The sequence below is a fragment of the Taudactylus pleione genome, unplaced genomic scaffold (assembly GCF_031769625.1).
Source record: "Taudactylus pleione unplaced genomic scaffold, aTauple2 ptg000015l, whole genome shotgun sequence".
Taxonomy (NCBI): Eukaryota; Metazoa; Chordata; class Amphibia; order Anura; family Myobatrachidae; genus Taudactylus; species Taudactylus pleione.
Window position 1 is genome coordinate 2,128,255 of NW_028284417.1, and position 27,395 is coordinate 2,155,649.

The following is a 27,395-nucleotide window of genomic DNA, read 5'->3' on the forward strand; positions in this document are numbered from 1 at the left end:
CGACATATCGGGTACATCGTCTAGAGTATACCCATGATATGCAAGCTCCTGCGAGGCAGACGGGGATGTCACTAACGATGTCTTGCTGCAGAATGCAGCATGATACATCCCTCCCCCCAGTAGAACCCTTTATTGGCAAGTGTGTATGTACTTGCATGTCGGGTCCTGTCGCTGACGATATCACGTTGGGTACACATCGGGTATTCTGTCCCCAGCTTTAGAAAGTAATTAGGACAGCTGTTTCTTTAGTCACATTGAGCATGTAAAGGCGTTTTCTGTCAGAGATTGATGGTGGAAGTTACATTATAAAGGGGATGTGCCGATACGCAATCATCGATGATCAGCGATCAGTTAGGGAAATTCTGTATTTTAAAAATCCCTGATATACCGATCCCAATCATTTTGTGGTCCGGATCGACAAATTGGGGAAATAAATCATGTTGGATTTCCGAGATGCTCCGACCTAGGCGTCTGGGATTCGGGGACTTGTGACAATCCATCGCTGGTGTATGGGGGCCATAAGTTTCTATCACCGATATAAATTGAATATTTTTGGCTCAAGCATACTTAAAAATCTCAAAAAGGCTTGTGATCGTCATCATGCTTTTCCTCGGTGATTAGTTGTGAGGGAAAAAAAGAGAATATCCGTCAAGACTCTGAGATAAAAATTGAATTCTGATCATTATTATCCATAGGTAAGCACTTGTTCACGACAATGGGCTCAATCCTATTAGGTGCGACTTGGGTCCTGCGAGCCATTCTCATAGCGAACTTGCACTGCAAATTACATTTGCAAACCAGTTCCAAACTCGCATTGAGTTTTCAAATAAAATAAACTTTTTTGTGCGTACATCATCGAGCAGGTGAAAAGGTAAGGAACGTCTTCATTTTAAGGTAAAAATGTCGGGTCACAGTGGAGAACCTCTGGTACACTTCTCTCACAATGAATAATCATGCACTTTGAGGAAAAGCACTTGTTTGTTATCATTTTTCAGCCATTAATAAAAAGTGCAAAGACCAGCAATTTGACATCTTTTTAGCAACCTCTAGTACTTTCCGTATGGCCACTAACAGCCTTCTATATGGTCCTGCTATCTCACTTGTCACTTTTTTGGGGTCCAGGATGGTTTCCCTACTTTTTCATGCTCTTCGCCCAGGTCGCATTTTGTAGAAAAGGTATGCACCCATGATGCGACTATTTGCCATTTCTGATTAGATCTCACATATTTTGGGTGCTCACATTTGTACGACTTATGCATGTTACATGAAACAAGCATTCTTAAACTCGCACCTATTGAGATTGAGAACAATTTTTCCCACTGAAAAAAAAAAATGAATAAAAACCGTACCACAGGGATACCAGCTTACACACAGATGTATACGTCCGTGGTATTGGCTCTAGTAGGCATAAACATTTGGAAACCAGTACTTTGTATTAGGGTACTCCTGATAATGTGACTTGCATCCAGAGCTACACTTCTAAAAGAATATTAATTGATAATTAAACAATGGTAGTGAAAAGTGCTATATATATTTTAATCTGATTCAAAGTCTCTCACAATGGCCATGATTCAATTTAATGCGATGCTGAATAGCCCCAGGAGAGAGCTCCTGGGGCTATTCAATTCACAGTGCTGTTAAACTGGAGAATGCCGGTTCTCGCGACTTAACCTGGGTGTTTAGTCGCAAGAACCGGCATTCTCTGACTAAAGTGCCGGCCACGAGGCTTTTAGCACCACGCTAAGCTGGAAAACAGCCACGCGGCCGGCACTTTTGTCGGGCTTCTCCTCGCACCCTCAGGATGGTGCGAGAGGAAATCCTATAGTCATCCTAACAGCACGCTTAATTGAATAGCTCCGGGAGATAACTCCAAGGGCTTTTCAGCATCACTTTGAATTGAATCGCGGGGAATGTCTATTTATAAACTGGAAAACTCTGGTCCACATGTAAATTACTACACATGCCTCGGTGAGGGTGGCTGCTTTTTTTTGACAAGTTGACCTTTATTCAGTCAGTAGAAAAAATATCTATAAGAATGGGTAAGAAGACAGTGCCATCTAGTGTAGCATATTAAGATATCTTTTAGAAGTGAAAATGGTAAAAAAAAAAAAAAAGCTCCAATGAAGTGAAAACGTAATAGTAATAAATAGCTTGTGTATGTAAAGATGCAATAGATGCTTCTTCTGAAAGTGGCCTCTGTACTCCGATGTGACCAAAAGACAAAAAAATAAGTGTAATACTGTTTAAAGTGCTTAGTGCCAAAATATGGTTTCCAAAACCACAGTTCGCTGCACCAGCAGTGATATAGTAATATTGGTACATGTGAAAAAAATATCACACTGCAATTCAAAACCATAAACTAGACACTAAAAATGTGCAACATTTTCTTTAAATAAAGTACATATGTTTCTACCAGGAAAAAACTCAATTAGGAAGTATTATAATTTAATTATTCAGGGTCCATGGGGCTCCGTAGGGAGACAATGGGGTGTAGATAGCACTTGGAGGGCCAGAAACCAACAGAAAAGCTTTTTTTTTTTTAGTCTCAGGATGCTCCGGTCCTTCCCCCCCATACCCCGCCCACAGCCTGAAGGCAACTCTGTTTTCATTGGTGTCCGGCAGAAGCCGGGTCACCGTTAGAAAAGTGGGGCTGCTTTTAAGCAGCCCAAGCGTTGTTTATGATTTTCTTTTATTTTACTGTAACAGAGCAAGCAGTGCTAGACAGTCCTCTGGATGTCTGCGCTGCTGTTCCATCACCCCTCTATGATGCAAGGCGACTCCAACCACAGGCTAGGTACTCTTGACAGGGCATCGGGGGACCTGGCTAGCTTGGCTCCTCGGTCCCCAAACTGCAGCCGAGACGCAAGGGGACAGGTAAGGCGGGTTCCTGCTTGTGGGAACCCACGTATTGGTACTCACCTCCAGTCTCTGGAGACAGACTGGAGGCGCTGATGTGGACACTGGTCCGTCCAGGATTCCACTAGCCCACCATACGTTACTGGCGCATAGAGGCCAGGAAACAGGTGGTTAATGTCAGCTCTCTCACTGCGGCCCCTCCCCCAGCTCAAAGCGCCATTTCACTGCTGTCTTGCTGCCCCCGTCCCCTCAGAGTCCCCCAGCGGCCATTTTCTACTGATAACAAGCCAGCCACAGGTCTCCGGGAACGCTGGACCCAGTCTCCATATATACCTCACCTATGTGTCAGGTTATATAGCCCTATTTCATACCAGCCACTGTGGTCTGTGCAGTTGATTGTAGTGCCCATTGCAGTTACATTTATGTTCACAGCAGTGAGATGTATTTTCTGCATTGTATGTGACTTATGCTAGCTCTGTTTAGCTTTCTTCGGTCAACTTATTATACCTTTCCCTTTTTCTTTCACAATAACCCTGAAATACTGGTGTATGGGGGGTTCACTGTACTTCACATCTACTTTGTATTTGTGACGGCAGTCACATACTGTATACCTGTGTAACACACTGCACTGTGCCATATCGTGCATATATCTGTGTTTCTCACTGCACTGTGCCATATTGTGTGCTATAGTATCCTTGCAGCTACAGTGCATCCAAAAATTATTCACAGTGCTTCAGTTTTTCCACATTTTGTTATGTTACAGCCTTATTCCAAAATGGAATAAATTAATTTTTGTCCTCAATATTCTACACGCAATACCCCATAATGACAACATGTAAAAAGTTTTTTTGAGATTTTTGCAAATTTAATAAAAAAAAAAAACTAAGAAATCACATGTACATAAGTATTCCCAGCCTTTGCCTTGGATCTCAAACTTGGGTTCAGGTGCATCCTGTTCCCACTGATCGTCCTTGAGATGTTCCTACAGCTTAATTGGAGTCAACTTGTGGTAAAATCAGTTGATTGGACATGATTTTGAAAGGCATACACCTATCTATATAAGGTCCCACACTTGACAGTGCATGTCAGAGCACAAACCAAGCATGAAGTCCAAGGAATTGTCTGTAGATCACCGAGACAGGATTGTCTCGAGGCACAAATCTGGGGAACGGTACAGAAAAATATCTGCTGCTTTGAAGGTCCCAGTGAGCACAGTGGCCTCCATCATCCGTAAATTGAAGAAGTTCGGAACCACCAGGACTCTTCCTAGAGTTGGCCGGCCGTCTAAACTGAGCGATCGGGGGAGACTGGCTCTAGTCAGGTAGGTGACCAAGAGTCCGATGGTCACTCTGTCAGAGCTACAGAATTCCTCTGTGGAGAGAGGAGAACCTTCCAGAAGGACAACAATCTCTGCAGAAATCCACCAATCAGGCCTGTATGGTAGAGTGGCCAGACGGAAGCCACTCCTTAGTAAAAAGCACATGGCAGCCCGCCTGGGGGACTCTCAGACCATGAGAAACAAAATTCTGTGGTCTGTTGAGACAAAGATTGAACTGCCAGGCATTATGTTTGGAGGAAACCAGGCACCGCTCATCACCAGACCAATACCATTCCTACAGTGAAGCATGGTGGTGGCAGCATCATGCTGTGGAGATGTTTTCAGCGACGGGAACTGGGAGACTAGTCAGGATAGAGGGAAAGATGAATGGAGAAATGTAGAGAGACATCCTGGATGAAAACCTGCTCTAGAGCGCTCTTGACCTCAGACTGAGGCGACGGTTCAAGAGAATAAACAGTAATAAAAGGTAGCGCTATATAGAGTATTCTAAAGTTCCTCTATCTCTGGATGCTACAGCTGCTGCAAATAATTACCAGGTAGTGTCATGGTGAAATATAGAAATATAGATCACAAACGATAAGCAGCGCTTGGAGCATTCAATTAATAGGGAAACAAATGTTTCTTCATATATACGTCAAATATTGAATATAAAATAACATATACAGTTTAAAGCAAACTAAAAAGTGGAGAAATAAATCCCCACATGTACTAAAAAGTCACAGCCTATGCATATAATAGTACCACTGGAGGGTGAGACAATGAAAAAAGGAACTTGCATAGATTCAGTTTAAAATGTCCTTATGTTTAAAATTTGTATCCAAACAGTTCCAAAGGCATTAATGTCTATTTCTGTTGGTAACAAAAATAGTTACTGAGTATAAGAAGAATATGCTCAAGACAATGTCCGGATGTAATGGAGAGCAAAACGGGATAAATGGAGTCACTGTGCAGCCCCGTACCAGCCCTTTATAGTGTATAGGTAAATGTCTCACATCCAGGTGGGGGGACAATCACCTGGGATAAATACGGTTCATCTTTCAGTAGGACAACTGCCCTAAGCACACAGCCAAGATATCAAAGGAGTGGCTTCAGGACAACTCTGAATGTCCTTGAGTGGCCCAGCCAGAGCCCAGACTTGAATCCTATTTGAACTAGGGGTGAGCGGGTTCGGATTTCTGAAATCCGAGTCCCCCCGATCCGAGGCAGATCCGAGTCAGGCTCTACTTTTCCCGCCTGACTCGGATCTGAAATCGAGGCAAAACGTCATCATCCCGCCTTCCGAGTCTCGCGGGTTTTGGATCCTATATAAGGTACCCGCGTCGGCGCCATTTTCTCACTCGGCTGTGGACAGTGAAGAGGGAGGGTGGGAGTTAGGGCTGTGTAGTGTAGTGTAGTGTAGTGTAGTGCTGCTGTTGTCCACTACTTCAAAGTCCATAGGGGCTGGCTGTGTTGTGCTGTGCTGCTGTTGTTAATAGGGGCTGTGTCCACTACTTCAAAGTCCATAGGGGCTGGCTGGACTGTGTTGTGCAGTCAGTTCTCCATAGGGGCTGTGTCCCAGTCCTAAAGGGGTGCTGTAGTGTTGTCCAGGGGGTGCTCTGTCCATCAGGGGTGCTCCCCCCAAGTGCTAAAAAAATAATATATTTTCTGTGTTTGTGAATTGTGTGCGCAGTAGCCGCACGTGCATCAACAAAGTAGTGCCAAGCGTGCGCCTGTGTCATAAGTAAAGGGCCGGCTGGCTTGACCGTTAAAGGGTGCTGTAACCCCCAAAGTACACTCCAGTCCAAACCAAAAAAAAAATTATTTTCTGTGTTTGTGAATTGTGTGCGCAGTAGCCGCACGTGCATCAACAAAGTAGTGCCAAGCGTGCGCCTGTGTCATAAGTAAAGGGCCGGCTGGCTTGACCGTTAAAGGGTGCTGTAACCCCCAAAGTACACTCCAGTCCAAACCAAAAAAAAAAATATTTTCTGTGTTTAGCCGCACGTATATATCAAATCGATATAACATAAATGGAGGACCAAACTTTCTCCGATAAAAATAAAATAGAAAAAGATCAAGAACCACTTCCTCCTAGTGCTGAAGCTGCTGCCACTAGTCATGACATAGACGATAACATGCCATCAACGTCGTCTGCCAAGGCCGATGCCCAATGTCATAGTAGAGGGCACATACAATCCCAAATGGCAAAGTTCAGGAAAATGACCTTGAAAAAGACATTTAAATCAGCTGAAGAGAAACGTAAACTTGCCAATATGCCATTTACGACACGGAGTGGCAAGGAACGGCTAAGGTCGATCCCTAGTATGTTCATGACTAGTGGTTCAGCTTCACATGACGATGGAAGCCCTCCTCCCACTAAAAAAATCAAAAGAGTTAAGCTGGCAAAAGCACAGCGAAGAACTGTGCTTTCTAAGAAGATATCACAAATCCCCAAGGAGAGTCCAAGTGTGGTGGTGGTTGCGATGCCTGACCTTCCCAGCACTGGACGGGAAGAGGTGGCTCTTTCCACCATTTGCACGCCCCCTGCAAGTGCTGAAAGGAGCACCCACAGTCCACTTGCTGATATGCAAATTGAAGATGTCACTGTTGAAGTACAACAGGATGAGGATACTGGTGTAGCTGGCGCTGAGGAGGAAGTTGGCGAGGAGGATTCTGATGGTGATGTGGTTTGTTTAAATCAGGCTCCGGGGGAGACAGTTGTTGTCCGTGGGATGAAAAAGCCCATCACAGTCATGCCTGGGCAGAAGACCAAACATTCCACCTCTTTGGTCTGGCAATATTTCTATCCAAATCCGGACAACAACTGTCTTGCCATATGTACCATATGTAAAGGTGAAATAAGTAGGGGTAGGGACGTCAACCACCTAGGAACATCCTCCCTTATACGGCACTTGCAGTGCGTTCATAAAAAGTTACTGTCAAGTTCAGAAACTTTGGCTAATACCGTAAGCAGTCCAGGGACACCTAAATCCCGTTGTCCTGTTGTATCCAAGCGCCTGCAAACCACACCGTCAACTCCCTCCTCGTCAATTTCCTCCTTAGTCAGGATCGGAAGTAGTCCTGCAGGCCATGTCACTGGCATGACTGACTCTCCTATCCGGGATTCCTCCGGAGGATCCTGCATTGCTACGCCTACTGCTGCTGCTGTTGCTGCTGCTGGGAGTCGTTCATCATCCCAGAGAGGAAGTAGTAACACCACTACTTTTACTAAACAATTGACCCTCCAACAGTCCTTAGCGAGGAGGATGAAGTACGACAGCAGTCATCCTGAAGCAAAACGTATAACTGAGGCCTTGACTGCTATGTTGGTGTTAGACGTGCGTCCGGTATCCGCCATTAGTGCAGTGAGATTTAGACAATTGATGGAGGTAGTGTGTCCCCGGTTCCAAATCCCGTCTAGATTCCACTTCACTAGGCAGGCGATACCGAGACTGTACAGAAACGTCAGAAAAAGTGTCCTGAAAAATGCCGTTGTACACAATGTCCACTTAACCACGGACATGTGGACAAGTGGAACAGGGCAGACTAAGGACTATATGACTGTGACAGCCCACTGGGTAGATGTATCACCTTACGCAGCAACAACAGCAGCGTCACCAGTAGCAGCATCTCAGAAACGCCAGCTCGTTACAAGGCAGGCTACGCTGTGTATCACCGGTTTCAGTAAGAGGCACACCGCTGACAACCTCTTAGAGAAACTGAGGGAAATCATCGCCCAGTGGCTTACCCCACTTAGACTCTCCTGGGGATTTGTGATATCTGACAACGCCACCAGTATTGTGCGGGCATTACATCTGGGCAAATTCCAGCACGTCCCATGTTTTGCTCACACAATAAACTTGGTGGTGCAGAATTTTCTGAAAAGCGACAGGGGCGTGCAGGAGACGCTTTGGGTGGCCCGAAAAATTTCTGGCCACTTTCGCCATTCAGCGACTGCGTGCCGAAGACTGGAGCGCCAGCAAACACTCTTGAACCTGCCCCGCCATCACCTGAAGCAAGAGGTTGTGACGCGGTGGAACTCAACCCTCTATATGCTTCAGAGGATGGAGGAGCAGCAAAAGGCCATACAAGCCTATACATCCACCTATAACATAGGCAAAGGAGGGGGTATGCACCTGACTCAAGCGCAGTGGAGAATGATTTCCGTGTTGTGCAAGGTTCTCCAGCCCTTCGAACTTGCCACACGTGAAGTCAGTTCAGACACTGCCAGCTTGAGTCAGGTCATTCCCCTCATCAGGCTTTTGCAGAAGCAGCTGGAGAAAGTGAAGGAGGAGCTAAGACGGAGCGATTCCGCTCGGCATGTGGGACTTGTGGATGAAGCCCTTCATTCGCTTTGCCAGGATTCCAGGGTGGTCAATCTGTTGAAATCAGACCACTACATTTTGGCCACCGTGCTCGATCCTAGGTTTAAAGCCTATGTGGTGTCTCTCTTTCCGGCCGACACAAGCCTGCTGAGGTGCAAAGACCTGCTGGTGAACACACTGTCAGCTGAAGCGGAACGAGACACGTCAACGGCTCCTTCTTCATTTTCTCCCGCAACTGGGGCTGCCAGGAAAAAACTTAGGTATCCTAAGCAACCCGCTGGCGGTGATGCAGGGCAGGCAGGACCAAGTTTGGACATCTGGTCCGGACTGAAGGACCTGGCAACAATTTCTGACATGTCTACTGTCACTGCATATGATACTGTCACCATTGACAGAATGGTGGAGGATTACATCGGTGACAGCATCCAAGTAGGCATGTCAGACAGTCCATACCTGTACTGGCAGGAAAAAGAGGCAATTTGGAGGCCCCTGTACAAACTGGCTCTATTTTACCTGAGTTGCCCCCCCTCCAGTGTGTACTCCGAAAGAGTGTTTAGTGCAGCCGGGAACCTTGTCAGCGAAAGGCGTAGGAGGTTGCTTCCACAGAATGTGGAGAAGATGATGTTCATCAAAATGAATTATCAGCTCTTCCAGGGAGACCCGCCTCCAGAAGGTACAGAGGGACCTGTGGTGGTGGATTCAAGTGGGGACGAGTTAATACTTTGTGAGGATGAGGATGTACACACTGAAGAGGGTGAGGAATCGGTGGATGAGGAGGATGAGGATGACATCTTGCCTCCGTAGAGCCAGTTTGTGCAGGGACACATTAATTGCCAGCTTGTTTTGTGGGGGCCCAAACGAACCAATCATTTCAGCCACAGTTGTGTGGCAGACCCTGGCGCTGAAATGATTGGTTTGTTAAAGTGTGCATGTCCTGTTTATACAACATAAGGGTGGGTGGGAGGGCCCAAGGACAATTCCATCTTGCACCTCTTTTTTTTTCTTTGCATTATGTACAGTTTGGGGCCTAGTTTTTCAAACTGCCATCCTGTCTGCCACTGCAGTGTCACTCCTAGATGGGTCACGTGTTTGTGCCGCCCACTCGTGTCGCTTAGCATAGTCATCCAGCTACCTCCGTGCAACCTTTTGGACATTAAAAACACTATTGTGAGGTGTTCAGAATAGACTGGAAATTAGTGGAAATTAAGGTTATTAAGGTTAATAATAGCATAGGAGCAGAAAAACCAACACATTCTGTGATTTTAGCTGTTTTTATGCTTTTTAAAAAAAAAATACAGATCCAAAACACAAAACCCAGAACCCAAAACACGGAAGGGTGGTTTTGGCAAAATCAATCCAGATCCAAAACACGAAGAAAGATCCAGATCCAAAACCAAAACACAAAACACGAAAAGTTGCCGGTGCACACCCCTAATTTGAACATCTCTGGAGAGATCTGAAAATGGATGTGCTGCGACACTTCCCATCCAACCTGATGGAGCTTGAGAGGTGCTGCAAGGAGAAATAGGCGAAACTGCCCAAAGATAGGTGTGCCAAGCTTGTGAGATCATATTCAAAAAGACTTGAGGCTGTAATTGCTGCAAAAGGTGCATCAACAAAGTATTGAGCAAAGGCTGTGAATACTTATGTACATGTGATTTCTTAGGTTTTTTTTTTATATTTAATTAAATTTGCAAAAATCTCAAAATGTTTTACATGTTGTCATTATGGGGTATTGTGTGTAGAATTTTGAGAACAAAAATTAATTTATTCCATTTTGGAATAAGGCTGTAACATAACAAAATGTGGAAAAAGTGAAGTGCTGTGAATACTTTCTGGATGCATTGTATGTCTAGCAAAGGCAAGAGTAACAAGCAGGCTACTGCTCCTATCCTGGTTTCCTGTAAGTCCTGTTAGGTAGGTTTATCCCCAGATGATTCACTTTAAGATGGTCTATATGCATCTTGTTATATTGCACCTGGCATGTCGGCCCCTGCAGTGCCGCCCCCAAAGATGACAACCCCCTTGGCTTCCTTTTCACAGGTATTGGCAAAGATTGCGGACCACCTAGCGGTACCTGTGGTTGCTCCCCCTATGGGATTGCCACATCATGTACTCCCTGCAATGCAGGTACCTCCTTTGCCCCCTCCCTGGGTAGACGTACTTTCTACTTCAGTGCAGAGTTTGGCGGCTACCTCTTCAGCTTAACACATGTTGCAAAAGGAGAGACCCTTAGCACAGCATGCTTAGTAGCTTTACTGGGTATCTTCCCAGTCTACCCGCTCTCAGATTCTGAGTTATCATCTGGGGAGGCAGAAGCCGCAGACCTCTCCCTCTCTGACTTCCCCTCGAAGGAGGAGGAGCCACCATCTAAATTGAATATACCTGCAATCTAAATGTTAAATCAATTCTACAAATAGAAGATGCAGAGCCCACTCCTAAGAACCACTTTCTAATAGAGATGAGTGGGTTCGGATTGTCACCCCAAGTTCTGATTTTTCCCGGCAAAAAACGGTACTCAGAGGCAAAATGTCATTTTTTATGGACAAACATAATCATTCCTGGACTTCCATGAAAAATGTACGTTTTGCCTCTTTCTGAGTCCCGTTTTTTGCCGGGAAAAAGTCGAACTCTGCGTGGAAATCCAAACTAATCCGAACCCGCTCATCTCTACTTTTTAAATGACAAAAGGTAATTTTGCCGGAGTTTCCTCATTCTGATCTAATGAGTGAAGCCTGGAATATGCCTAATAAGTTACAGCTGCATAAAAAATGCTTGGTTTCTTTTATCCTATTCCAGCATCTGACTGAGCCAGATGGGAAGTTCCCCCAGCGGTATATTCCCATGTGACATGCTTGGTTAAGAACTCTACCTTACCTATCCGTACAGCAACCTCCCTAAAGGAGACAACGGATAGAAGGATTGAAGCTTGCCTCCAAAGCTGCTTATTCTCTTACAGGAGCTATTACCTGTCCTTCCATGGCCACGGCCTGGGTGGCAAAAGCCATTGAGAGAGGACACATTTCACTCTGATACAGCTGTCCTACATCTCGCACATTAGGGATGCAGCCTCCTATTTAGTAGAAGCAGCTTTGGATAATGGTCTCCTAGCTTCCAGGGCATCGGCTACTTTGGTGGTGGCCCGCCGTATCATTTGGCTTCATGGAAGGCTGACTCGGACTCTTAAAAAGGCCTTGGAATCTCTGCCTTACTCTGGACAAATGCTGTTTGGCCCTGAATTGGACAAGATTGTGACTACCTTGGCAGCTTCTAAAATGGCTGTCTTGCCTTCTGCATCTTCTACAAGGCCTCCGGATGTCGTCCTTTCGTCCTCAGTGAAAAGCGAAGGGTCAGTCCTCTCCACGACAGTCGGCATCCGCAAGGGCCTCCCAAGCCTAAACCTAAGCAGGCCTGGGCTACTAGTCGTCCAACAACCATATCTGAGGACATGCCATCCGCCTGACTGATCGGGCCTACCCCCGACTTCCTCAGTTTGCCCAGAGCTGGTGTCAAACCACCACAGATGCCTAGGTACAAGAAGTGGAGTCTCTCGAGTACGTACTCCCATTTCAGAGACAAACCCCCCCGCCCCCCCCCAGCAGTTCTTTTGCACAGGCCCTTCCTTAGATCCAAGCAAGGCCCAGCTCCTCCAGTCGGCCATTCAGTCCTTGCTGCACTTAATAATTCCAGTCCCGTCGTCACAGCGAGGGACAGGTATTTATTTTACTCTTTTCTTGGTTCAGAAGCCCAATGGGTCTCATCGGGCTATCATCAATCTCAAGTCTTTGAACAAGTTTATCAAGGTGCCCAGGTTACATATGGAAACTCTACGCTCTGTTGTCGAGGCTTTGGCGCCTGGGGACTTTATGTTGTCTCTGGACATTCTGAATGCTTACTTACATGTACCTATAGCACCTTCTCATCAGTGATATCTCCAGTTTGCTATCCTAGAGCAACATTACCAATTTCAAGCACTGCCTTTTGGGGTTTCTACAGCTCCACGGGTCTTTACCAAGATCATGGCAGTTATGGTGGCCCATCTTCGTCGTCGGGGGATCAGACTGCTCCCACACTTGGATAATCTCTTGCTCTTAGCAAGCTCTCTAGAGGTCCTTCACCACCATCTACAGGTAACCACTGCCTTTCTACAAACGCACGGCTGGGTGATCAACTGGAAAAAGGGGGAAGGACTGTAGCATCCTGGGACAGAAAAAGCTTTGCTGTTGGTGTCCGGTCCTACACCCTATACACCCTACACCTACACCCAATTGTCTCCCTGTGGACCCTATGGACTTTGAAGAAAGAGAGTTAACAAATGTAAGTTTTACCATAACTCTCCTTTTCTCTTAAAACTCTCCAGGTGCTCCATGGATTATCACTAGTACAACCAATAAAGTGCCTGTGCTTATAGCAGATTTTTTTAGAATGACGACACGTTTCATCCTTATGCCATCTGTAGATTTCTTCAGGAATAACATCCTATATTGTTACCTGGTGGTGTATATATACCCAACATAATTATGATTGGCAGCCACTTTCACTGGATTTGCCCATGAAATTGACCATAAATAATTGGATTTGGTCCTGGACCACCACCCATGGCAACCCTGCAAGTGCTCCAAGACACCCAGTTTGGGAACCACTGAATTAGGAAATAACAGTTGAAACTAATAATGAATATTCACAACTGTAGAATAAAGTCTATATTTGAACCATATTTCCCTTCAGTATTTGATTTGTTTTCCAGGACCTGAAAAGGATGGTAAGCAATATTGTAAAATAAAACCATTTGTTTTGAAAGTTAAGAGAGAATATTGAGGCATCTCAATTTTCGGGGTCCTTTGCAGCCAGATCCTTTGCCGCACTTACGGTAACGGACTCGCAGACTGTTGTTGCTGCTTACAGAAATCCACGAGATCGGGCTACGATGGGTGTGGCTGATGGCGGCGTTTCCACGCTATTATTCAATAATGTTGGGAAAGGCCTCCTTTGGCATGTTTATTTTGGCAATTCCTCTCAGAAAGTGGACTTTGAACTGAGTAGTGTCAAAACCTGTGACTCATTTCAAACACAATCCATCCTCAAAGTCGAGGGTAAAATTCCCTTGCAGCTAATTTGAGGGTATAGACACCAAGCCTCTCAAATACTGGTCTCAAATAGTATATTGCAGACATACAACGCGTTAAAAATCATAGTTTTTCAGGGATAAGACTTTGCGGCTGCTTTAGATGCCGCAGCACCCAGTAAAGAGAAGCCCTATGAGAAATAATACCAGCATGTCATGGAACAATCCATCCTCAAGGGGTTGAGGGTTTAGCTGCACAGTAATGTTTTCTACAGGCAATAAATACCTGCTGTATATTCTAACAAATGGGGTGACTTCAAGGTAAGTAGATAAACAGAAGAATATATAAATGTTTAGTTTTTTATCATCTTTGAATGTTATCAAACTCTACAGAAGAATTCTGCCTAAGACATATTTTAGTATGACCCTTGAAAATAATTTGGTTTCCTTCTGGGGTTTGACAAAACCATGGATCTGAGAAATGTATTAAAGTGAATGTGACTCCCCTTGCTACAAATGCTAAAGCTAACAGGCAGGCAAATATGATAGAAATAGACACAATATCTAATAAGGAAATCAAGATAGCCAAAAAAAAAAAAGGAGAGGAAAGGAAATCAGCCAATTAGTTACTATGTCCTAGTAGGTCTACCGCTTTTAGAATTATGTTAATTTTTTATGTTCCACTGCCAAATGGCCAAAGCTTCCATGCAAATGAACATTAAATGATTTCCCACATTCTGTTTATGTTGGGCAAACATTAGCCAAACAGAGAAGTACTTGAGCATCTTGTATCTCGTGAGGTACAAGAGATTGAAAAGCTCTGTGTTGGGAGAAAGCATACTATTGTAAAGAAGATGTATCCAATGTTATCATTAAAATCACAGGGGAGTCTAGCATAGGCCTGTCATTTGGAATAGGCAGTGAAGACCAACTAGAAATCTCCCATATGACATGGAAGGACAGGTAAATCATACGTGACTAGCTGTGACAGGTTCGTAATTAAAGCCTCAGAAGCATTTCTGAGTTCCTGCCTAGGAAACGAATATGGAAGAAAGTCAGAACAGAAGGCCATCATTGTCCCAATTTGTGCTGCTAAACCAATGAGAGAAACTGTGGCCTTACTTCCCATTTCTCTGGAGGAGTGACCAGAGAGAAAGAAGGGGTATTCTTAGTTAGGTTCCATTTTTGGAAGCTTGTAGTGGAAGGAAGGGCTGCTCTGTCAGGATTCAAACTTTCAAATCGTCCAGATACACACACTGGTGTTCCTGCAGGTGGAGAGGTAAGGTAATTACTTTCAGTACTCTCTACCATGTATAAGGGCAGGGGTGTATTAAGAACTGTGGGGCAGTGTGCAGCCACCATGAAACAGGCCACGCTCCCCCCTATCTGAAATGCGCTCTGCAGTGCACCCGTTCCCTATGCATTCTCCTGCGGCGGCGTCTTACATCTCAGTGCCAGAGTCTTTGCTAGCTCCTGCGCGGCACCATCTTTTTGAATACATCACTAACAAGATGGCTGAGCACAAGGAGTCGGCACACCGCACGGGAGGTACAGTGGTCGGTGGTGGGTGCACTGCATCCATGATGATAGCGTAGATATGCCACTGGACCCTATGGACTTTGAAGAAAGAGAGTTAACAAATGTAAGTTTTACCATAACTCTCCTTTTCTCTTAACTCTCCAGGTGCTCCATGGATTATCACCAGTACAACCAATAAAGTGCCTGTGCTTATAACAGATTTTTTTAGAATGACGACACGTTTCATCCTTATGCCATCTGTAGATTTCTTCAGGAATAACATCCTATATTGTTACCTGGTGGTGTATATATACCCAACATAATTAAATTGAGGTGTAATTGGTAACCATTAGCACCATCAATGTTGCCTGTCAGGATATCCTCAATGATTCTTGGGGGTGAGATCAAACATACTTCCCATGCCCAAAAAGTACAACATAAGCTATTATTTATTTTCTGGTACGTTTTCACTTCATTGGACCTTTTTTCACTATTTTTACATTTAAAATATATCTTTAATATGTTAAACTAGATCGCAGTGGTTTCTCCCCAATTCTTGTGAATATTAATTGGTATTCAGGAGTCTCATAGGCCTACCAGATGTGCCAACTCTTTCAACCAGATCTTAATCCAGTTCTTAATGCATTATTGTGTGATAACTTCTGTTAATTCCACAGAAAAAAAACTGAGACAGGTCCTAGACTAGGCAGAAAATGAAGAACCAGCCTGCTCCATAATACACCTATCTAAAGGCTATCAGAATGGCTACTTTATTGTGGGTCAAGCTTTTAACAATTTTTCATATTGTAGTAGAGCTAGATGACTCACTATGGCAGACTTATCAGTGCTAGTAGCTAAGACTCTGGACTATTCAAGTCCTTATAATGTTTGCATTACCTCAGAATATTTAAGAGATTACCACAGACAATTGGTTGTTAAAGACAGTACAATCTGGTGACTGCCATTCTCTCTCTCATCAAAGGCACATAGCTTTTGAGATGCAGCCACCGTCTGAACAAAATCTTACGAACACTACTGCCAGAACAAAATAGTTTGCAAACCTATTTTTTTAAATTAATTTCTGACCGGCCATATCTTCCTTATCAAAAATAATTAGCAGATAATTAAAAAATAATCAGATGTGTTATTTTGACCAATATTAAATGTAAGAAAGCTAAACTGCTTTTAGAAACCCAAAAGATTTAATGTTGAGAATTTGCATGCCATTCCCATTCTACTGAAAGTAAATATGGAAAATGTTTTCAATCTCCATAAACCTAAACAGAAGGTCAGTTCTATTGGAAAGACCTACTGTGCTAAGTTTTGTAATGTAATTTTGCCTCTCAACACCCCCTTAGCCAGTGGCATATCTACGCTATCATCATGGATGCAGTGCACCCACCACCGACCACTGTACCTCCCGTGCGGTGTGCCGACTCCTTGTGCTCAGCCATCTTGTTAGTGATGTATTCAAAAAGATGGTGCCGCGCAGGAGCTAGCAAAGACTCTGGCACTGAGATGTAAGTCGCCGCCGCAGGAGAATGCATAGGGAACGGGTGCACTGCAGAGCGCATTTCAGATAGGGGGGAGCGTGGCCTGTTTCATGGTGGCTGCACACTGCCCCCCAGTTCTTAATACACCCCTGCCCTTATACATGGTAGAGAGTACTGAAAGTAATTACCTTACCTCTCCACCTGCAGGAACACCAGTGTGTGTATCTGGACGATTTGAAAGTTTGAATCCTGACAGAGCAGCCCTTCCTTCCACTACAAGCTTCCAAAAATGGAACCTAACTAAGAATACCCCTTCTTTCTCTCTGGTCACTCCTCCAGAGAAATGGGAAGTAAGGCCACAGTTTCTCTCATTGGTTTAGCAGCACAAATTGGGACAATGATGGCCTTCTGTTCTGACTTTCTTCCATATTCGTTTCCTAGGCAGGAACTCAGAAATGCTTCTGAGGCTTTAATTACGAACCTGTCACAGCTAGTCACGTATGATTTACCTGTCCTTCCATGTCATATGGGAGATTTCTAGTTGGTCTTCACTGCCTATTCCAAATGACAGGCCTATGCTAGACTCCCTTGTGATTTTAATGATAACATTGGATACATCTTCTTTACAATAGTATGCTTTCTCCCAACACACAGCTTTTCAATCTCTTGTACCTCACGAGATACAAGATGCTCAAGTACTTCTCTGTTTGGCTAATGTTTGCCCAACATAAACAGAATGTGGGAAATCATTTAATGTTCATTTGCATGGAAGCTTTGGCCATTTGGCAGTGGAACATAAAAAATTAACATAATTCTAAAAGCGGTAGACCTACTAGGACATAGTAACTAATTGGCTGATTTCCTTTCCTCTCCTTTTTTTTTTTTTGGGCTATCTTGATTTCCTTATTAGATATTGTGTCTATTTCTATCATATTTGCCTGCCTGTTAGCTTTAGCATTTGTAGCAAGAGGAGTCACATTCACTTTAATACATTTCTCAGATCCATGGTTTTGTCAAACCCCAGAAGGAAACCAAATTATTTTCAAGGGTCATACTAAAATATGTCTTAGGCAGAATTCTTCTGTAGAGTTTGATAACATTCAAAGATGATAAAAAACTAAACATTTATATATTCTTCTGTTTATCTACTTACCTTGAAGTCACCCCATTTGTTAGAATATACAGCAGGTATTTATTGCCTGTAGAAAACATTACTGTGCAGCTAAACCCTCAACCCCTTGAGGATGGATTGTTCCATGACATGCTGGTATTATTTCTCATAGGGCTTCTCTTTACTGGGTGCTGCGGCATCTAAAGCAGCCACAAAGTCTTATCCCTGAAAAACTATGATTTTTAACGCGTTGTATGTCTGCAATATACTATTTGAGGACCAGTATTTGAGAGGCTTGGTGTCTATACCCTCAAATTAGCTGCAAGGGAATTTTACCCTCGACTTTCTGAGGATGGATTGTGTTTGAAATGAGTCACAGGTTTTGACACTACTCAGTTCAAAGTCCACTTTCTGAGAGGAATTGCCAAAATAAACATGCCAAAGGAGGCCTTTCCCAACATTATTGAATAATAGCGTGGAAACGCCGCCATCAGCCACACCCATCGTAGCCCGATCTCGTGGATTTCTGTAAGCAGCAACAACAGTCTGCGAGTCCGTTACCGTAAGTGCGGCAAAGGATCTGGCTGCAAAGGACCCCGAAAATTGAGATGCCTCAATATTCTCTCTTCCTTAACTTTCAAAACAAATGGTTTTATTTTACAATATTGCTTACCATCCTTTTCAGGTCCTGGAAAACAAATCAAATACTGAAGGGAAATATGGTTCAAATATATACTTTATTCTACAGTTGTGAATATTCATTATTAGTTTCAACTGTTATTTCCTAATTCAGTGGTTCCCAAACTGGGTGTCTTGGAGCACTTGCAGGGTTGCCATGGGTGGTGGTCCAGGACCAAATCCAATTATTTATGGTCAATTTCATGGGCAAATCCAGTGAAAGTGGCTGACAATCATAAAATATGTGGACAAACAGAAGTGCAACCCTGACCACCACCATATAACTGACCTCAAGGATGATGGGTAAACACAATTTACTTTTAGTAATTTTAGCTCAATAAAGAAACCTTTAGCCTAGCAGTGCCGTAAAAAATGCTCATACTCCTACGGTGTCATAAGACTGTTTGGGATCCACTGGCCAATTTATATGGAAGTTGTTCTACCTTCCATTTCTTTATTTGTTTGCATGTGTGAAGGTGTACCAGTACTGTTTGCCAAAATAACAGGGCCAGATTAAGGCTTGTGGGGGTCCAGGGGCAACTAAGTTGTGGGGCCCCATCCAATAAAATTGCCTCACTGCTGCCACTATACCCCTTACCTTTCCCCACAACGTCCCCGGGTACTCATCACCCGTGGCTTGGCCACTCCACTTGAATGTTTATTGCTCTGTGTTCTGCTTGCACAGAACATACTGTCCAGAACGGTTCCAGAGTCCCCTCATCTGCATCAGACGTGACTGGAGCTGCTCTGCATACAAAGCACAGAGCTGGGGCAGCCCCTGGCTGGGCACCTGTTCTCAACAATTGCAAGGCCAGCCCCTGTTGACCCCCCACCCCTCCTTATTCCAGCCCTGTTCAGATATAAATTGCGGACGTTATTCTGCTCATTTTCCAATTATCAACAATCTTTACCCTGAGGGGTGTGTTGTTGGGATTTATACCGGAAAGGTTCTGAAAATTTGCTTCTATGAACCCATAGCCACTCCCAGCTGCTTGTGTGCATGTGACCTGTGCACATCCTAACCCGCTGGATAGGTGCAGCATCCCTGTTAGTGTCAGCAGGTTAGTGATGGAAAAAAAAAACTTCTCTTCCCCGCCTTTCTGCTGAGAAACAGGATGTGTGATTCTCAAGCCCACCAGCTCTTTCTACGTGGCAATCCTTTTCCCTAGAACAAAGAAAGTTTGCAGATGATATATACTTTAGTGTGCAGGAATGTATGTGTTTGTGTGTAATATATTTATTTACTTTTTGGAACCAGCTGCAGATACCAATGTATTTTGCCAGTTTTTAATGTAACCACAGAGCAGCAGAAATGTTTCTAGGTAACAATCTGCTATAGATATGGAAAATCATGGGAATACTTTCTATGGTTCCTTTGTCTTGCGGATTAGAGGCATCAGAACATTTTAGTATTGTAGTGATTTGCAAATGTTATCCCTTTGAGTAAGTTATATAAAGATAGGTTGGATTGTCAGATGAACACTTTTTATATTAAAGATGGTGCCTTTTTCAGCCTCATGTTTTTAAGTGAAAAAGTTAACATACATACACAGCACATACATGTACACACATTTATTCTCAGTGTTGTAAGCACAGCTTCTTTTCTTCAGACAAGTTTATCACTGATATGATTTTATGCCGTTAAGAACACATTCCCAATGCTGGAAGGTATGATTATAGAAAAGCATTCATCCAAACATGCCCTCCCATTCTCCTTCCCCCATGCTCCAGCCACCATCCTGCTCTCTTCCTTCCTCCCATACACCCCTCAGCCAACACTCCATCTCAATCCCTACCCAGTTTGCCACACCCCCCACAGTCACTCTTAAGGTGCGTATCCACTAAACAAAATTTGCAGCCGGTTGAATGATAACGACGACGTTATCGTTCAATCACGTGCAAATCGTGCATGCATCGGGCACACTTATGTCGGAAACTACCAGCGATGCGCACCCCCGCTGGTCGTTTGCGACATCTATCATCGCCCGTACATGCTGGTCAACCTGATGATCAATTCCGGTTCAGCATGTACGGGGCCATCAATAGGTTATACATTTTGTATGGAATCATTAGAATAGGTAATGTACTTTAGTTTGGACACTAGCATGCTCCTATTATGATGATGTCACTAGACTGGACTGTGTAGTACACAGATGGGGTTGTGTTTCATTACAGTATAGATCTTTGAAATAGCAGATTTTTTATATAGATTTTCAGAGCTGCAAATACAATTTACTATAATTTAAAAAAGTAAAAATAAACAAGAATAGAACATGGCCAGGAGGTCTGTGGGTCTTGTCTTTGTGTACATGTTTGGTAACTGTAGAGTACTGGTGAGTACTGATGTCTTATGGTCCAGATAGATACTGATCAGCTAAAGAACTTTAAATGTGGTCTTGCTCCTGTGCGGTTTGGTCTCTTTCCCATTGTACTGGCTTTAAGGAATAAAAGAATGAATGAATGTTCTATATTATCTTTTGTACCATCTAAAGCCATGTCCAAATTGTAACTAAGATAAAAATGTATAGCATGTTTCCAGTATCTTGTAATGTTTCTCAATTTAAAAAAAAAAAAATATATATATATATTTACATTTATATATACATTTATATTTATATTTTCTTATTATTTTTTTTTCTGCAATTCCTGGCCAGTTCTGTGAATGGGGATCAGACCTGAGTATATATAAATATATAAAATGTGTATGTATATCCTTTTGAGTGCATGAAGAGTTTTCATTGGACTCCTCTGTTGCCTGGATGGGATGGAGTGATGCAGCCGTCTGTCTCAATCCCAACAGCGGAATCCCAGCAAGGGATTTAACACAGGTGTCAAAATACCGTCATCTATGTTAATCCCGACGCCGCCAGCCCGAAAGAAGGTAAGTCCGGGGTGCCCTTAGCGTTAGCGGGAGGGTTAGGATTAGCGAGTCTAGCGGGGTTAGGTCTGGGGGGGGTAGAGAGGAGATTAGGTCTAGGAACCCCTACCGGGGATGGTCAGGGTTAGGCACCCCCAGGGTGAGATTAGGGCTAGGCAGTCTCTGGAGAGCTTCTGTGGGAAGGTTTGGGACCTTCTCACACCAGAACATACAGTTTATACCAGGGGTAGCCAATCCTGGTCCTCGAGAGCTACCAACAGTGCATATTTTCCAGGTCTCTTCACAGAATCGCAAGTGAAATAATTAGCTCCACCTGTGGATCTTTTCAAATGTGTTGGTGAGTAATTACTACACCTGTGCACCAGCTAGGTGGTCTGGAAAACGTGAACGGTTAGTAGCTCTCGAGGACCGAGGTTGGCCACCCCTAGTTTATACAGTTATTGGTCTTGAAAACTAAGTAATTTGAAAAAGAAAGTAATAAAAACTATTCCATGCAGCCTTTTGCTGCCCTGTATGTAACTTTCTCCCAATCTACTAAAGCTTGTGAGTTAAATACAATATTTCATAGCAAATCAAATATCCTGTATTTTTTGTTTGGACATTGGTCCTGATTCATAGATGGACGCAGGAGTGATTGTTGCTGCGTCTTTGGCTGCAGGGAATATGGAAAGTTATGTTAATGGAGCAGTAGGCGTGGTTTGTAATAAAGTTGCCCACTGCCGGCTTCTCGTATCCGCTGTCTGTGTCCAAAGACATAGCATCGGATCACCATCGCATCAATCAGCGGACCATCCAACATTTGTGCAACTAAGGTTGTTCAGAATGTCCACTCGTCGAGGCCAGTGAAGCTGCGCATGACTACATAGTCGCTGTCTTCAGCACACCTCAGAAATGGAGGAGACTCCTCAATTTCCGAAATGCACCGCCTTCCCATCCCCAAATGGTCGCAGCTTGTCAATCAGATTGCAACTTCCCCCATTCTGCTGCAGCATGCACAGTCTCGAAAACATTGGTAAGTAGCAACTTATTTGGGACCTTGTCCGTTTAATTATATGGTAAGATGTGGGTCATGATTGGGATATAATATAAGATGTTGGGAGGGCATCTGCTGTGTTCCTTGATGAAAAGGTTTTATTTTCTGCAAACTTGCAGCTTTCTTTCCTTTAATTTTTTTGTTTCTTTACCTACATTACTTCTATGGGAAAATAATGCAAAATTAACCAGATTGTGAGCTTATAGTAATCGGAGTCTAATTAAATTATATTCTGCTTGCTAATAAATTGCAAACAGATTGGGCAATGCAGATTCTGTCTAATAAATACTTCAATGATTCAAGTGAGACATCTGCTGAACAGAGAACAAATTTATATTTTGCCAAATGAATTTCTCTTTCTAGGCCTATATCCTTAGTAGTTATGAAATGTAATAAATTGTACACTTTATAATTTGTCCCCTCGCAGGTGACTAATTTCCTCATTTGTCAGACAATATTATTTTATTCTTTAGTTTTTTAGTGCATATTCATCACATTGAAAAGTTTACTAACTGAGAAACAGGGTAAATGAGAATAAAAATGTGGAATTTATCTAAATCCAGTATTGGCAATTCAGACTACAGTACATTGCTATGTGCTGCTACACAATATACTTCCATCTATTTTTGTTTTGTTTTTATAATAGATCAGGTTTAAGAGCATCATAAGTTAGTCGGGGGTCGGGAGCTGTCACTGTAAGAAAGTTGGTATTTCTTATTTCAGACTATTCAAACCCTTTGTTTGCTCAGCTGGTTTAAAGGGCATCTTTCTGCTCATTCGCTGCCCTTTTACTCTAGGAGAGGATTTTGTTTTCCCCAAGCTTTTTGTTACAAAATGTTTATGGTTTGACAACTTTACTGTACTCCTCAAGCTCTCCACCTGCCACATCCTCAGATAGATAGTGACCTTCAGCTCTATTCTTAAGTAGCAGATAATGTCAAGTTTGTCTTGACACAACCTTGGTGTGAGACTTAGTGGTTGAGGGCACCCTTGGAAATCTGTCTTTATCATAACACCATTTTGATTGTATTCTTGTGCTGTGATATGAAGGTCTGCCTTTAGTCCTCCCGGCTTTGGTTGTTTCCAATCACAATTTACTGACTTGACTTTCACAGTGCCAAGACTGCGGCCTACAGTAAGAGAACTTAGGTCACAGTTGTCTTTCTGGTTGTCAATTTAAGCAGCTAAAGCTGCAGTCTCTCAAACCTTGTAACTTGAAGTGGAGGGTCATTTTTCTAGGATGCCAGTTTGAGTCGTCCTACATTAAAATTGCTGTGCAGTTGATATTTATATGGCTGTCACTACAAAATGCAGTCTTTAAGCTTTAATGCAGTTTTGTTTCAGTTCTCAACCTGTTCATGAGGGTAGATTAACCTGATGTGAGTCACTCAGTCAAACTGATCAGGGGGAGAGAAGTTTGGTTGGGATATGAATGAGCATCTGGAAAATAGGCGTATTCCAAAGCTTCTCTGCTCACTATACTTATGACTGTGCTTACCATAGTAAGTAGTCACATGACACTTGGCAAACCGTAAATCATGAAAAGTAGCTTCAAAAAAGAAATAGTTAAACAAAATAACTCCATGTGCTTAGTTCAAATATTTATGTTGGTGGTAAGACTGTGCTATTTCTTGGCTCAAGGTTTACTATATCTTTTTTGAAGGCTATCTATATTTTTTGCAGCGAAATTTGTAAGGAGTAAAAAACCTAAAAATATGTGGGGTAGTATATTCCCACAATAGTTAGGGGTCTATTTCCAGAAAATCTGAAATGTTCTCTAAGCCTCCAAATAATTTCTAAATACCGGTTGAGTCTCCCATATCCAAAATGCTTGGGACTAGGGGTATTTTGGATAACGGAATATTCCGTATTTTGGAATAATTGCATATCATAATGAGATATCTTGAGAGTAGGACCTAAATATACACACAGAATGCATTTATGTGTTATATACACCTTATACACAGAGCCTGCAGGTAATTTTATACAATATTTTCAATAATTTTGTGGCTCAAACAAAGTTTGTGTACAGAAATTAAATTAATTTATGTTTCATATACACCTAATACACAAAGCATGAAGGTAATTGTGTCAAATATTTTTAATAATGTGTGCCTTAGACAAAGTTTGTGTACACTGAACCATCAAAAATCAAAGGTTTCATTATCTGAGTCATGCCAAAAAAAAAAATCCGTATTTTATACGGATATTTGGATATGGGAGACTCCACCTGTATCAAATTTAGTAAATTTCTTTTTGTAGAAGTCATTGTTAACATACTGTTTTTTTTCCAATTGATCTCCTAGGATTTACCCATTTGCTTATGAAGCTATGTATTTGAAGCATAAGTTTCTCAATAATTAAGAAGACCTGACCTCTTCTAAAATGTGTTTGCGTATAAGTTGGGCAGTCATGTCAGTGTTGGTGCTACAGTATACAAAAAAAGCATATTGTCTGCAAAGGACTATAAGAACTCCTTATTTGTACACATAATGCATCTTTACAATAGTTCATACAAACTGCACCAAAGGTTCTTGGCACAAAAGATGCAAGTTAGTAAGCAGCGTTGCTTGGTCCCATTATGAATGTCAAAGGACAGGAGTGAAATTCATTGTTTGAAACTCATGCAGAGAGAAATTCCTTCAAAGTCATGAGAAGGAGGAATGACTCTTTGTGACTCGCTGCCTTACACTACCTGACATGGTCAAAAGATTTTTCTTCAAGGCGAAGCATCAAAAAAGCCTAGTCTTCATGAGCCAAGTGAATTATATTGAGGGTTCTGTGAATTTTGCCAATTGTACTTTTCAAGGACATGTTTAATATATTCTAATATATGTTCAGGATGTTTAATATATTCTAACTTTTTCTAAAAGTACAAACTTTTGCTTACATTTTTATTGTGGTTAACGTAATTGCACCAAAAAAACAGTTTATCTTTTAAAGCTGAACTTGAAGATCAGTATCGCCCTCAACTCAATTGACAGCCATCAATAAACATCTAAAGCAGCCTTAAATCCAAATACGGTCTTTATTCACAGCGAATGGCAGTGTGTATAGATACTGTAGGCCATTCAGTAAAGTATTTATGGTACTCCCATTGTTTGTAAGTTTCCATCAACTTGGATGCACCTTTAGCGTTGCCTTATTGGTGCCTGTGTAGCTAAAGGAGAAAACATGCTGAAGTTTTTTTGTTTTTTTCTCATCACCAGACATTCACAGCCATATTTCAAAGTTGTCACTTTCATTGGATAAAAAAGTTTTAATACATCCAACAATCAGGGTATCCAGCTACTTTTATGCTTTTTGAATTTTAAAACTGTAGGATGTGAAATGCATTTAAGACTCTCAATAGAAATTTCTTCTATAATCAACACTTTTGTAGCTCATTTGAGGATCATTTAAGTGAATTGGTCCATCTCAACACTTGAATTATTCATAATACAAGAACTAAAGGATCTTGTGAGCTTAATATTATTATTATTATCATTTATTTATATGGCGCCACAAGTGTTCCGCAGCACCTTACAAAGTACATAAACAAATTGTAGACAAGTGACTTACAGAATACAATACAATACAGGACATGGATACTATATATTGCTACATTAGCGACCATATCACCCAGATAAGCAACAGAGCATAAGCAACCAAGTGTTAGGTGCCCTAGTGGTGAGTAAGAAGTAATGACACTATAGTAAGGAGAAGCACAAGAGGGTAGATGGCCCTGCTCGTGAGAGCTTACATTCTAAAAAAGGTGGGGGAAGACAAACTGGGGTGACACAGATGGGGTAGATGGGGAGGAAGGAGCATGTAGCAAGCAGTTAGAATGATAGCTGGAAGGCTTTGATGAAGTAGTGAGTCTTGAGAGCCCGTTTGAAGGATCGCAAACAGGTGGAGAGTCTGATACATTAAATGAATTAACAGTCTCATATAGCTGCATATATTTTTCTCTCTAACATATACAAAACCAGCACCCTAAATCTAAAGGCTGGAGTGGATAGCAGTGACCTGAATTAAAATACAGATGTGTCCACATGCATCTGATTTCCTTGCACGTTAGACCTCTCTTCTAGTCGCGCCATACCGTAACGTGACTGTAGCAACCAGCATCTTTTTGTGACTTTTTACCTTCAAATGTCTTATTCGCAAAGAGATGTGAATATGACGCACAAGCAGCTTCTGTTGATTAAAATGATGAGGCATGCCTATATTCTGTGTGCAACTGCGGGTGTATTTGCATGCAAAATGCTATGTTACAGTGTCACAGCTGCTGACAGTGTAGCGTAGTATTTAAAACTTACAATTTTTTTTTTACATTTAATTTGTTTTTTTTATATTGTATATGTATACATGTATTGTGTTTTGTATTGTGTATTTAAGAAATTAATGTTGCTTTTACCTCTGAATAGACATATCAATGAATGTAGAAGTATATTTGGACTCTCCATCCATCTATATTGTTAGCCAAAGTATGAAGAGCAAATATATGCTGATATTAAGTTATATTTGCATGTCTTTCATTTTAAAATTGATTTCATACATTATATGAATAACGTAAATCACACCCTTTTATCTACTTGTTTTCTATGTAAACCTTCCATCGGTATCTGTTACATTCTATACTACATCTACTGGAGAGACCAATAAATCATATGAGCAACCTCCAAAGTTTTTCTGTTTAATGAGGTTGGTGGTTGCATTTTAAATAGGTCATATGGTTTTTGTTTTGCAGAGGTTAGACTTATTACAGAGTAGTGCAGCTAGTAGTTATGTCTTGCGAAGTGTCTCTTAGAACCACATAATGTGGTGTGGAATAGCCTGTAACGTGCGTCTAACAAGAGTTACAAAATATATTAAACATACCACAAAAAGGACAAATGTGCTGCCTTGTTCCCTTAAGTGCCTCATTAATAATTTGCCTTTTTTACAGGTATTGAAAAAAGACCCACAGATAGAGGTTAAAGCCAGTCCAAAGAGAGCCCCGGAAATGACTGTTGATCTTTTAGGGCTTGGTAAGTAATAAATGATGAACTCTCTCCTTTGTTACATGTATAAAATGACTACAATGAAAGCTTTGCGGAAGGGAACATCAAGCCTTTATCTTCCATATGCCAACTGATATT

General features: G+C 42.3%; 1 protein-coding gene across 2 annotated transcripts in view; it reads left to right on the forward strand.

Annotated features, from left to right (window-relative positions):
- SMAP1 (small ArfGAP 1) overlaps positions 1-27,395 on the forward strand; it is a 388,489-nt gene that overhangs the window by 249,408 nt on the left and 111,686 nt on the right. For both annotated transcript variants that reach the window (XM_088471186.1, XM_088471189.1), the window contains one exon: positions 27,203-27,284. In XM_088471186.1, coding sequence (XP_088327312.1) covers positions 27,203-27,284 — 82 coding nt within the window. The remainder of the gene's footprint in view (positions 1-27,202; positions 27,285-27,395) is intronic.